The sequence below is a fragment of the Myotis nattereri genome, assembly GCF_964212035.1.
Source record: "Myotis nattereri genome assembly, chromosome: 3".
In the NCBI taxonomy this organism is placed as follows: Eukaryota; Metazoa; Chordata; class Mammalia; order Chiroptera; family Vespertilionidae; genus Myotis; species Myotis nattereri.
The window spans coordinates 123,778,031-123,790,782 of NC_138077.1; the positions used below are offsets into that span (position 1 = coordinate 123,778,031).

Here is a 12,752-nt window from a genome sequence, read left to right on the forward strand (position 1 = left end):
TCTTCTTTCTGTTGCCTTTTTCCTTTAATAGACTAGGGTTACTTGTCACATACATGTGTTTTTTTTTGTGTGTGTTTTTTTGTGTGTGTGTGTGTAATAAAGCTACCCTTTATTGACTCCACATACATGTTTTAATGCATAATTTATACCACACACTGAACTGGTGTTAAACTCAACTTAGTATTGGTTTTGAACCACTGGAAAAAAATGTCATGCATTTATACTCAAGTCTTAAGCCACCCCATGCTTAGAAAGTTTTTTGTTGTTTTGTTTTGATGGTTATCCCCAACCCCTGTTTTATAGACACTACCTTTAAAAAAATGTAGCTAATTGACAAATTATAACAAGAATTTTAGAGGATAACCAAATATTAATATTTGGCGAGACATTTCCTACTTAGACCCTTAAGGAACCAAAACTGTATACAATGTGGTTCCACTTTTATTAAACACAAGTGCCCTGGTGCACAGATTCGTGCACATTGAAAGGAAATTAATTAGAAGGTGGCCGTGGGGCAGGACTGGGCAAGACTGGCCAGACATGCCCTGGAGCCAACCTCCTGTGGTCACTCCCCAGCCGGTTGCACCTGGGGCAGTCAGTGCCATGGCTCAAAGGGCGTCTGCGGCGTGAGTGGGGTTCCTCTAGCAGGTGGGGTCCCTTGGCCTGGCCTGTGGGGATAGGGCCAAAACCGGATCTCCGACATCCCCCAAGGGGTCCCGGGTTGTGAGAGAGCAGTTCTCGGGTGACTCATCTCTGAATCGGGCTCCCTCCTCTCTGGTTCCGGGGTGCATCATCTGAAAATCGCCACTGCCAAGTCACTGTAGCTCTGCAGCCTCTGTGTTGTCTGCCCCCTGGTGGTCAGTGCGCGTCATTGCTACTGGTCGGAGCTTCTGCCACCTGGTGGTCATTGTGCAACATAGCCATCGGTCAGAGGATCGCTTAGCCATAGATAGATAGATAGATAGATAGATAGATAGATAGATAGATAAAATAGATCGATCAGTGGTTCTCAACCTGTGGGTCGCGACCCCTTTGGTGGTCGAACGACCCTTTCACAGGGCTCGTCTAAGATCATCCTGCATATCAGATTTTACATTAAGATTCATAACAGTAGCAACATTACAGTTATGAAGTAGCAATGAAAATAATTTTATGTTTGGGGGTCACAACATGAGGAACTGTATTTAAAGGGCCAGAAGGTTGAGAACCACTGAGATAGATAGATAGATAGATAGATAGATAGATAATAGATAGATAGTATTTACATCAAGACTTGAGAATAAAATGTGCAGTAAAATAAATAAATTTTATTTATTCAATAAAATGAGAATAAAATGATTGATTGCCCTTTAAGCAAGGTAGTTTATTCCTCAGTGTTTCTGTTTTGTTGATTGGTTATTTTGGAAATTAACTTCAGAAAATCGTATTTGATTAAGTGTAAAGTATTGTCTATGTCAGGGGTGGGCAAACTTTTTGACTCGAGGGCCACAATGGGTTCTTAAACTGGACCGGAGGGCCGGAACAAAAGCATGGATGAAGTGTTTGTGTGAACTAATATAAATTCAGAGTAAACATCATTACATAAAAGGGTACGGTCTTTTTTTTCAATAGTTTTATTCATTTCAAACGGGCCAAATCCGGCCCGCAGGCCGTAGTTTGCCCACGGCTGGTCTCTGTGATACAGAGACTTGTCATTCCTCAACAGATTTATTATTACTACTTAAAAAAAAATACGAACTAATTAACATCAACTATGCTACATCAGACCAGAACTAGCAAATATATATTATTATTAAGTTTATATAAATTCTGGATGTATTTAATTTTGACCTAATTTTCTTTTTTATTTCAGGCAGAAAACTGGTTTAAAAGAACTAGAATTCTTGAAAAAACTTAATGATGCTGATCCTGATGACAAATTCCATTGTTTGCGGCTCTTCAGACACTTTTATCACAAACAGCATCTCTGTCTCGTATTTGAGCCTCTCAGGTACAATGTCAGGACCTCTGTATAAACTGAAAATTTAGCTTCTTCATCTCTACCAACCTCACTTAAGATAAACAACAATTGAAATGACAGATTTTCTGGGTGTTTGATTTTTATTTACTTAATTATTTATTAGAGGCCCAGCGCACAAAATTCGTGCATGTTGGGGGGGTGGTCCCTCAGCCTGGCCTGTGCTCTCTCACAGTCTGGGAGCCCCATGATTGATTGCCCCACAGAAGGAGGCCCCCCCCACCCGCTGCAGCGCTGCCGGCTAGGGAGCCTGGGCCTCCCTCTGTGGGGCGATCGATTGCAGGGCTCCATGATCAGTCACCCCAAAGAGGTAGGTCCCGCCCACCCAGCCGAGGCTCCGCAATGGATTGCCCCCACAGAGGGAGGCCCAGGCTACCCACTGCAGTGCCGCCGGCCAGGTAGCCTGGGCCTCCCTCTTTGGGGCAATCAAACGCAGTGCTTTGCAATTGATCGCCCCAAAGAGGTAGGCCCTGCCTACCCAGCCTGGGCTCTGCAATGGATCTCCCCCATAGAGGGAGGCCCCGCCCACTCACTGCAGCACTGCTGCCAGGTAGCCTGAGCCTCCCTCTGCGGGGAATCATGGAACCCTCCCCATTGATCGTCCCACCAGCTGGTGGCCTGGGCCTCCCTCTGCAGGGCGATCATGGGGCAATGGCTGGGCCCCTGACCGATCGCATTGCACCTGCCTTGGCTGGCCTAGTGCCAGTGGGTGTCAGCGTGGTCATCCAGACGGTTGTTCCACTGTTCAGCCATTTGGTCGATTTGCATATTATGCTTTTATTATTATAGACTTAATTTAGTTCTGGTTTTTGTTTTTTAACTTTGTATTAAGAGCTGGTTTCTTGATAGTCATTAATGTATTAACATTAATTGACTGCATACTATGTGCCAGTTTACTATTTGCTTTTAGCCTTCAGCTCAACAAGAGAAATTCTCTGAAAATTAAATATTTCAAGGAAGGATTAAGCCAGAATGATAAGAAATGGGAATCGTGGAAGAAATACAATTTTGATCTTCTAACGTATAGCTTCATTGTTAGTCTTTCAAATATAAATCCGATCTAAAATCAATACAGATTTTACCATTGCATATCTTTCCTTCAATTTATTTTAAAACTTGAGTTTTATTGGGAAATTGTGTGTACGTACACACAATTTCATATGTTCTCATTTCAGTGTAGAAAAATTTATCAAATATATGAGGAGGTATTCTTGAACAGAATATTTAATTGTAATTTGTATTTTGGGCTTGATTTTACTTTATGCTTAAATGTTTTTGCGTTTTTTAAATGTCCATTTTGCATTTTAACCCTTAGTGTTTTGTTTTTTTCTCTCCTTATAAGCATGAATTTACGAGAGGTGTTAAAAAAATATGGTAAGGATGTTGGTCTTCATATTAAAGCTGTAAGATCCTATAGTCAGCAGTTGTTCTTGGCATTGAAACTCCTTAAAAGATGCAATATTCTACATGCTGATATCAAGCCAGACAATATCCTGGTAAGTGAAACAGTTAAGGCTGCATTGTACATCCATGTATTTTCTTTTCAGTAATGTGAGATTACCACTGTATTATTTTAAAAATAACATCTTAAAGTATATATTTATTACCCATTATAAATTACTTTACCAATTTTTACTTTTTTGGAAATTGAGCCATGAAATTTTAAAGTATAAAGAAAGAAGAAAGAAGAGATAGGCCACTGTCTCAAATTTTTCCTTTTTATTGTGGATTTAGAGTACATACAAATCCCAAGAGTACTTTAATATAGTAATGATGGGCTTCCTCTGGTAGTGAATAAAAAGTGCTGCATGTTTTGCTGTTTTGAAATAAGGTGTGTTTACACTTCTGTGTTCTTTAATTTTGTAGGCTAATGGAGTTAAGAACATTTAAGGGAATTTTATAGACTGATGGAGTTTGGGACATTTAAGAGAATTGCCTTAAGCAGATATAAGAAGTTGAGTTTAAAGGTGTCCAGGGATAATTCTTTTTTCCTTTATTCTTTTTTTAAAAATATATTTTATTGATTTTTTACAGACAGGAAGGGAGAGGGATAGAGTTAGAAACATCAATGAGAGAGAAACATCGACCAGCTGCCTCCTGCACACTCCCTACTGGGGATGTGCCCGCAACCAAGGTACATGCCCTTGACTGGAATTGAACCTGGGACCCTTCAGTCTGCAGGCCGATGCTCTATCCACTGAGCCAAACCGGCTAGGGCTCCATTATTCTTTACTAGAGGTCCAGTTCACAAATTCGTGCACCAGTGGGGTCCCTCAGCCTGGCCTACAGGATTGGGCCAAAACCAGCTCTCCGACATCCCCTGAGGGGTCCTGGGTTGCGAGAGGGCGCAGGCCACGCCAAGGGAACCCACTGGTGCACAATTGGGGCTGGGGAGGGACCATGGGAGAGCTCCAGGCTGTGTCCGGCCTATCTCGCTCAGTCCTGATCGGCTGGACCCCTGCAGCAAGCTAACCTGGTCGGAGCTTCTGCCCCCTGGTGGTCAGTGCACATCATAGCGACTGGTTGACCAGGTAACTGTCTGCCCCCTGGTGGTCATTGCACGTCATAGTGAGTGGTTGCGTGGCCTTCGCATATCATTAGCATATTACGCTTTGATTGGTTGAGCAGATGACCAGACACTTAGCATATTAGGTTTTTATTATATAGGATTGTTTTAGAAGCAGTGCCTTCTGGGAGCCCAAACATAGTAAAGCTCACTCTCCTAAAACTGTCTTTACATCTTTTTTTTTTAAATCCTCACCTGAGGATATTTTTCCCATTGCTTTTCAGAGAGAGTGGAAGAAGGGAGGGAAGGAAGGAGAGAGAGAGAAACATCAAATGAGAGAGACACATAGACTGGTTGCCTCCCACATGTTGCATGGGAGGCGGGGGGTGGGGAGCAAACTCACAACTCAGGTATTTGCCTTTGACGGAATTGAACCTGCGACTCTTGAGTCAGGGCTGTCTTGACCTCTTTTAGCTTAAGACTTCTGATGTGGTAGCATGCAAATATACAATATAATTTTATGTTTTTGAAATTTAGAAATATATATCATCATAGTGGAGTGATTAATGCACACACAACCTCTTTCCCTCCCTGACCCCATTTCTTCACCCTGTTCTAAGGTTTTCAGAGTTGGGGAATGTGCAAAATGTGGGTAATTCCAAGTTTATCTTCTAATCACATGTTCCACACTTTAGAAAAATTATGATTCGATTAGAGTATTTCCTTTCACACTATCACATTAATAATGAGGCATTCCATTTTGATATGTTTAGTCTGAGTTTACAATGTATTACATATATAATATAACTTGGTTAGAGGAGCTGAGCTATTACAGTGAAATGGTAGGTATATTATGAATGAATTGTAGACTTGCCTAGTCAACTTCATTGATTTTTACCTCAGTTTTTTTCCTTTCTCATTTTTAAATTGTGAAATAATATCATCCATATGAAAGAATGTATAAAATATAAACAGTCTAAAGATAGACTGTGAACATCTGTGTAACCACCATGGAGGCTAAAGAATAACATATGTGCTAGTATGTTAGAAGCTCTTGCTTTTAAAACTTAATTCTTCTTTGAGTTAATGCTAAACTAGATTTCACATGGATTCTGAAATGGAATATATTTTCCCTTCTTCCTGAAGAAGGAAAAAATAGATTATCAGAGACCACATGGAGCTGTTTAATGAAAATCCAAATCTTTAAACCACTAGTGTGGTAGAAGTACCATATTCCTCATGAGGGGGTAGTAGTTGTGTAGCCAAACTACAGGGCACATAAGTGTGGATAGCCTGCTACTATTTAAGGCATTTTACCTAGACCAAGAGTTCCACTGGTAGATTTCTCATTTTAAAATGGTCCTGATTTTATTTCTGGGTATTGCAACTGCATTCTTAAGTAGCTAAATGCAGTTTATACTTTAAAAAGCTTTGGAAGTACTTTTCCTTTTGAAGATACCTGTTTTCCTGATCCCCCAGATGAAGAGATATGGATGTGACAGTTAAAATTAATCATTTCTATCATTAGTTTAATTCCATAGATATCATCTTAATGGACCAGTCTGTTACATTGATCAAGCTCTACAACATCCCAGTAGAGAGTACTAGAGTTATTTATTTAAAGCGTTATGTTTCTTTTGGGTGGGAACAGTAGGCCAAGTTCAAGTCCCAACTCGGAATTTGTGTGTGTCTCTTTTGAAGGGGGGAAGGGACTCTGGAATATGAATTATCTTCACTTGTTAATCCTGAACATGCTTCTGACTCATGAGTGGCAGCAGTCATGGGAGCAGCTCCAGCCTTTCTCAGCAGATGTCACTGTTACTGTGTATGTTGAAGTATTTACAAAGGACAAAAGAAACAAATGACTAATATAGAGTTCATGTTTATCAGTTTTGCCAAGTATATTTAACATTTTCTTGACTAATAACTTTCTTTATATTTAAGGGATTTAATAATTTTTAGACTTGAAGTAATTGTTAAATTTGGGATGGTCTTAGCAGCTTCCCATGAATATTTTTATTGTTTTTGTCCAAATTTAATCTGAAGCATTTTGCTTTTGTTGCCATCATAATTTTTTGGCAACTGAAAGTTAACTTAAATCAAATGAAAGTTGATCTAAGTCTGAGCCCTTATTAATGAATGTCTTCGTGTTCCTTTATATAGTAACTTGATTTTATGCAGGTGTTCTGGGGATTTTTAGAAGATGCTTTGCGTCAATTATATTTTTCTCTTACGACCCCATCCTTTTCTAAATAGTGTTGGTTAAAATTAACTTTACTTGGTATTATTTCAAATTTCTTCACTGAGAAAAGTTCTTTTACTAATGATAATCAAATATTTGGTAGCCCTTAATTTTTCATAATTAGGAAATTGAGGTTTAAAATAATTTAAAAAGGAATTTTAAAAAGAGTGACTTTGTTCTCAATATTGGAAATAACTTCTCAAAGCCAATTATTTTTATCTGATTACTTGTCTTAATTATTCCTGGCATGAATTAAACTTCCATGATAAAATGTTTTTCAGGTTAATGAATCAAAAACTATTTTAAAGCTCTGTGATTTTGGGTCGGCTTCACATGTTGCGGATAATGACATAACTCCTTATCTTGTCAGTAGATTTTATCGTGCTCCTGAAATCAGTAAGTTTCTTCAAATGGTTTTTGACCTGGGCCATCATATGTGGTGGAAACAGCATATTTAATGTCTAAGTACTGTTTTCATCGCACTTTAGCAGCTGCACGAGATCATTCATGAGGAAGGGAACCGTAACAAGTTCATCCTCCTCAGGTGGAATGCTGGTAGTTGGGACAGGAGTCTTGGTCTTGTCTGGCAAGAGTAGCAAAAACAGTTGTGGAAAATCCTCGACTTTAGAAGACTGCTCTTGAGTACTCAAGGTCTGATTATCAAATATATGAATTGTGTGGGACCTTTGTTTTTTCTCCTTGGTAGAGGCTGATTAGCACCTCCACCAAAGGTGAAATGATAAAAGAATAAATACACATTTTTCTCTGCCCCTTCAATTCCTTCCCCACACCCTCATTTTTTTAGGTTTTAAGTTTGTGGTTCTATTAAGAACTAATGGGAAAGAACATGAAACTAATGCCATAAGTGGCATTAAGATTGTGTATATATAGTTCAAGCTAAAATTAATATCCCATTAATGGAAATAAATAGTTGATTTTTTTAATCCTATATTTAACTTCTATTTTGTTTTCAGTTATAGGTAAAAGCTATGACTATGGCATAGATATGTGGTCTGTAGGTTGTACCTTATATGAACTCTATACTGGAAAAATTTTATTTCCTGGCAAAACCAACAACCATATGTTGAAGCTCGCCATGGATCTCAAAGGAAAGATGCCAAATAAGGTAGGACATTAATCTGAACTTGTATTTATTGAAGATCTCAGCAGTAGTTTCCCATAGACTGGCTGATTGCTGACCCTTAACTCATCACTAATGGCTATAAAACGATTTGAGAGAGGCAGGTATGTGGCTACTCTGATTCCTTTAGTTCCTTCTCATTAGTGGTTCTAATGAGCCAAGAACTATCAAAAGAGAATAGAACTCTTTTCCTTTCCCCTCTAAAGTCTGTCTTACGTTTTTCTCTACCCTCTTGAATTAAGCAGATGGTAGGGACCTATAGTTTAAGGTAGAATTGTAATTGAGGAAGAGAGAATTGATGAACATAAATTTGTTAAGCACTATATCCTATCTAATAATAGACAAACATGGTAATTAACCGTTCCTCCAACACACTTCCCATTGGCTAATCAGGGTGATATGCAAATTAACCACCAACCAAGATGGCGGTTAACTGCCAACAAAGATGGCGGCTAATTTACATACTACAGGCAGGGCGGGACAGCGCCATCCCACCTGCCCCCCTGCCATCTGGGCCTGCTATCTGCGACCGGGGTGGTAGGCAGCCTGTATGGGACCCGACCCAGGGCTGGCCAGCGGGACCATAGCGATCCGCCACCAGACACGCCCATAAACGGCCCTCTCGCAGGGATGCGTGGCTGGCAGGTCCTAATGCACCGATCAGCCACTGGCTTAGCCCACAAACGGCCCTCCCACGGGGATCCCGGGTTGGCAAGTGCTAATGAACCAATCAGACACCAGCTGTGCCCACAAACGGCCTTCCTGTGGAGATCCCGGGTTGGCAGGTGCTAATGCACCGATCGCCACTGGCTACACCCACAAACGGCCCTACCACGGGGGTCCCGGGTTGGCAGGTGCTAATGCACCAAGCAGACACGAGCTGCGCCCACAAACGGCCTTCCTGTGGGGATCCGTGGCTGGCAGGTGCTAATGCACCTATCAGTCACTGGCCACGCCCACAAATGGCCTTCCCGTAGGGATCCTAGGTTGGCAGGTGCTAATGCACTGATCAGACACCAGCTGGGCCCACAAACGGCCCTCCCGCAGGAATCCCGGGGTTGGCGGGTGCCAATGCACCAATCTGCCATCACGCACACCCGGGCCGCCTTTGCCCTGCGCATACTATGCAGCTGGGAGAGGGGAGCGGGGCTGCTGGGAGCAGGGCAGGAACCGCCCAGGGTTTGTGTCAGGCAGCCCAGAGTGGAGTGCGAACTATCCCAACAGGTAGCTGCTTGCTCATTCACTTACTGCTCATTCATTCACTCATTCACTCGCTCATTGATTCACTCATTCAGCAAACCCTCTCAGGTCCTTGGCACCAGGCCAGGCACTGAAGTTGGAGCAGGATAAGATAGAGCTATGTCCTCAAGATGTTAGTAATTCAGTATGCAGCCAGGAGAGGGGCGCCAGGCCGCTGGGAGCAGGGCGGGAACTTTCCCAGGGTGGGCTTCAGGGAGCCGGGAGTGGGGCCGGAACTTCTGCCATGTTGCCATGGCAACGAAGCAGAAGTTTCCCCCCCCTTAGCTGCTTGCTCATTCATTTACTCTCTCATTCATTCGCTCATTCACTCACTCATTGTTTACTCACTCAGCAAACCCTCTCAGATCCCTGGCACCAGGCCAGGCACTGAAGGTGAAGCAGGATAAGATCTATGTCCTCAAGATGTTAGTAATTCAGTAGGGCGAAGCAGGCACATGAACGAGGCAGCTGTATGCACAGATGCACTGTACTGGGTTCGGTGAGGGCTGTAACTAACGCTGACTTTGTTCTCTTGATAAACTGGGACCTCGGGAGCCAGGCCGCCCCAAGCCTGCAGGCCTGTGCCTAGGCCAGGAGTGGCCGGGGTCCAGGAACATGACAGAGGGTGCAGGTCAGGCTGAGGGGTCTGGCCCCACCCCTCACCCTCACCCCCGAGTGCACAAATTTTTGTGCACCGGGCTACTAGTATATATATATATTTCATGTGTCTGTTCTTCCAGAAACAACAGTGTTCTTGGGAATACACCCTTATTGGTAACAGCATGAACATGCTTGAGAGCTGAAATGAAAAAAGATGCATGTCAGATTAGTTAGATGTAAGGAAGGACTCAGTCATCAGGGGAGGAAAGGGTAAACATTGAAAGAGGAACTTGATGGCCATGAGTTTATTAAAGATTGGAAGTTAGTTGGGAAATGAAGGTATCAAGAAAATTCACTTGAAATGACATCTTTCTGACATAAAACTTACTTGTAGTGCTTCAGCTATCATATCAATTTCTGTTTAACACAAAGCAAGAACTTTAGAGATTTATAAAAATGTCTGAGAGCCATATCTTAGACTTTTGTGATTTCAGTTTATGTTATGTTGGATTTATTTAGAATAAACAATACAGAAATTCCCTGTTGGTATTTATTTTACTGGGATCTAATCTGTTTCATTTTAGAGCTATTTGAGCATAATTTGGAAAATGTCATTAGGTTACTTAACTGCCAATAGAAAAGGCCCAAATTGTGTAATCATTTTCCTATCTAAGAACAAATGATTTTAAGTCTTCGCTTAATCTTCAATTTGGAATAGTGAAAGCACTACTTCATATAATAATTGGTTTAAGGCACTGACTGCCTGGGGGAAATATAATAATTTCATATTATTAAGTTGTTTTAGGCACGACAATTATATTTGCTTTTTATTTTTTTAATATATATTTATTGATTTCAGAGAGGAAGGGAGAGGGGGAGAGAGGAAAAACATCAATGACAAAAGAGAATCGTTGATCGGCTGCCTCCTACTTACCCCCCTACTGGGGATTGAGCCCTCAACTCAAGCATGTGCCCTTGACCAGAATTAAACCCGGGACCCTCCAGTCCACTGAACCAACTGACTAGGACTTATTTGCTTTTTAGTTAAATTCTTGCCCTAGTTTGTTTGGTTCAGTAGGTAGCAGCCGTGGGCAAACTATGGCCTGCGGGCTGGATCCCGCCCGTTTGAAATGAATAAACCTATTGAAAAAAAAGACCGTACCCTTTTATGTAATGATGTTTACTTTGAATTTATATTAGTTCACACAAACACTCCATCCATGCTTTTGTTCCGGCCCTCCGGTCCAGTTTAAGAACCCATTGTGGCCCTCGAGTCAAAAAGTTTGCCCACCTCTGGGATAGTGTGTCGGCCTACGCACTGAAGGGTCCCGGGTTTGATTCCGATCAAGGGCACATGCCTGGGGTTGCGGTTGTGCACTTGATCCCCAGTAGAGGGTGTGCAGGAGGCAGCTGATTGACAATTCTCTCTCATCATTGATGTTTCTATTTCTCTTTCCCTCTTCCTTCCTCTCTGAAATCAGAAAAAAAAAAAATTTTTTTAATGAAATAAAAGAGTTAAAACTCTTGAGAGCAAGAAATATGAGATCATTTTCAAAAGAGAAAGTAAACCCAAAGAGACTAAATATCTGTAACTTGTTATGTATTAAATTGTTAGTAAGCCAGACTGTTGCATAAGTTCAAAAATTAAGTTTTTTATTTTGTTTTATTTCCAGATGATTCGGAAAGGTGTATTCAAAGACCAACATTTTGATCAAAACCTCAATTTCATGTACATAGAAGTTGATAAAGTAACAGAGAGGGTAAGTCTCTTTTAAGTGTGCAAGATTAAATGATTATCTTATTGTTAACAAAAGACCTGGGTCATACTAGGAGCTATGAATATTTTGAAACATGAAAATAATTTCTTTTTGGTGTTGGCTGATTCCTGAATAAAATGCATCAAGTTGTGAAAAAGATGAAGAAATTTAAAAATGTTTGTATAGTATGAGTTTATTTTTATTATAGGTCATATTTAGGACCTTCTCATCTCTTCTTTTGGATCACTCTTGGCCTGGCCCACCATCTATCTACCTTCCATATTGCTGTCATAGTGATCTTTTTTGAAAACAAATCTGATCATGTTACTCTCCTTGCTTAAAAACCCTTCATTGGCTTTCTGTTACCTAGACGATAATATATTTAAATTTCTCAGAATGACAAACTAAGTCTTCTATGATATGAACAGTGTGCCCTCTCTTCACTGAACTCTGTAAACCCTATCATTCCATACTTGGCAATTAGCTAAAGGGCATGACCTTTTAAGACCTCTGTTCACAGACCATCCTCATCTTATTGGTTTACTGTATTTCCTCATCCCCTAAAAAAGAATATGTATTCAAGGGCCAGCAGCACAATGCCAGCAACCCAATTTGGAATTCACTAATTATTTTCTTGTGTATTAAAAGCAAAATGTAGTTACAAATGGCAGTTCATTTCTACCATTAGTACATTTCATTATAAGTTAAACAAATTAGTGTGTTTGGGCTTAAAAGTTAACCACCATTTATGACATTTCTTAATGGGGGAAAAGTACTCTGAATTCCAAACAGTTTCTTAAAAATGACCATTTTAAACATGGAGACAGGAAGTACTTGATAAAGTCACATGAAATACCTATTTCGTGGCTCCAGAGTCAGCAGGATAACTGAAAGGATGGAAACTCTTTGGTTGACAAAGCCACTTGCAGATCCCTTCAATGTGCTGGGTGTAAGTGGGGTTTGGGAGGCAGCTCCTGTAGGCACTTAGTATCTCAGCCACTGTGGCTATCACTGAACACACGTGTTTCTTTTCTCAATTTTAACGACGAAGACATTTCCAGCACCTGGCATTAGCTCTGCAGGCACCCATACCAATAGCAACCACCACACAAACCCTCTCTCTCCTCTATTAACTACTGGTCCAGTATGAGTGATGTAGACTGTAACTCTTAGGAGGCTCAATGGGATAAACTTCTGCCTGACAGATTAAAGCAACACAACTTGCCAGATCGTTACCTCTGCTGGTAAAT

General features: G+C 41.0%; 1 protein-coding gene across 1 annotated transcript in view; it reads left to right on the plus strand.

Moving 5' to 3' along the window:
- The window catches only part of PRP4K (pre-mRNA processing factor kinase PRP4K), a 61,541-nt gene that overhangs the window by 41,792 nt on the left and 6,997 nt on the right, over positions 1–12,752 (plus strand). The window contains exons 10-14 of the mRNA XM_081086633.1: positions 1,853–1,990; positions 3,360–3,513; positions 7,047–7,161; positions 7,740–7,891; positions 11,419–11,505. Of these exons, the coding sequence (XP_080942759.1) occupies positions 1,853–1,990; positions 3,360–3,513; positions 7,047–7,161; positions 7,740–7,891; positions 11,419–11,505 (646 nt within the window). The remainder of the gene's footprint in view (positions 1–1,852; positions 1,991–3,359; positions 3,514–7,046; positions 7,162–7,739; positions 7,892–11,418; positions 11,506–12,752) is intronic.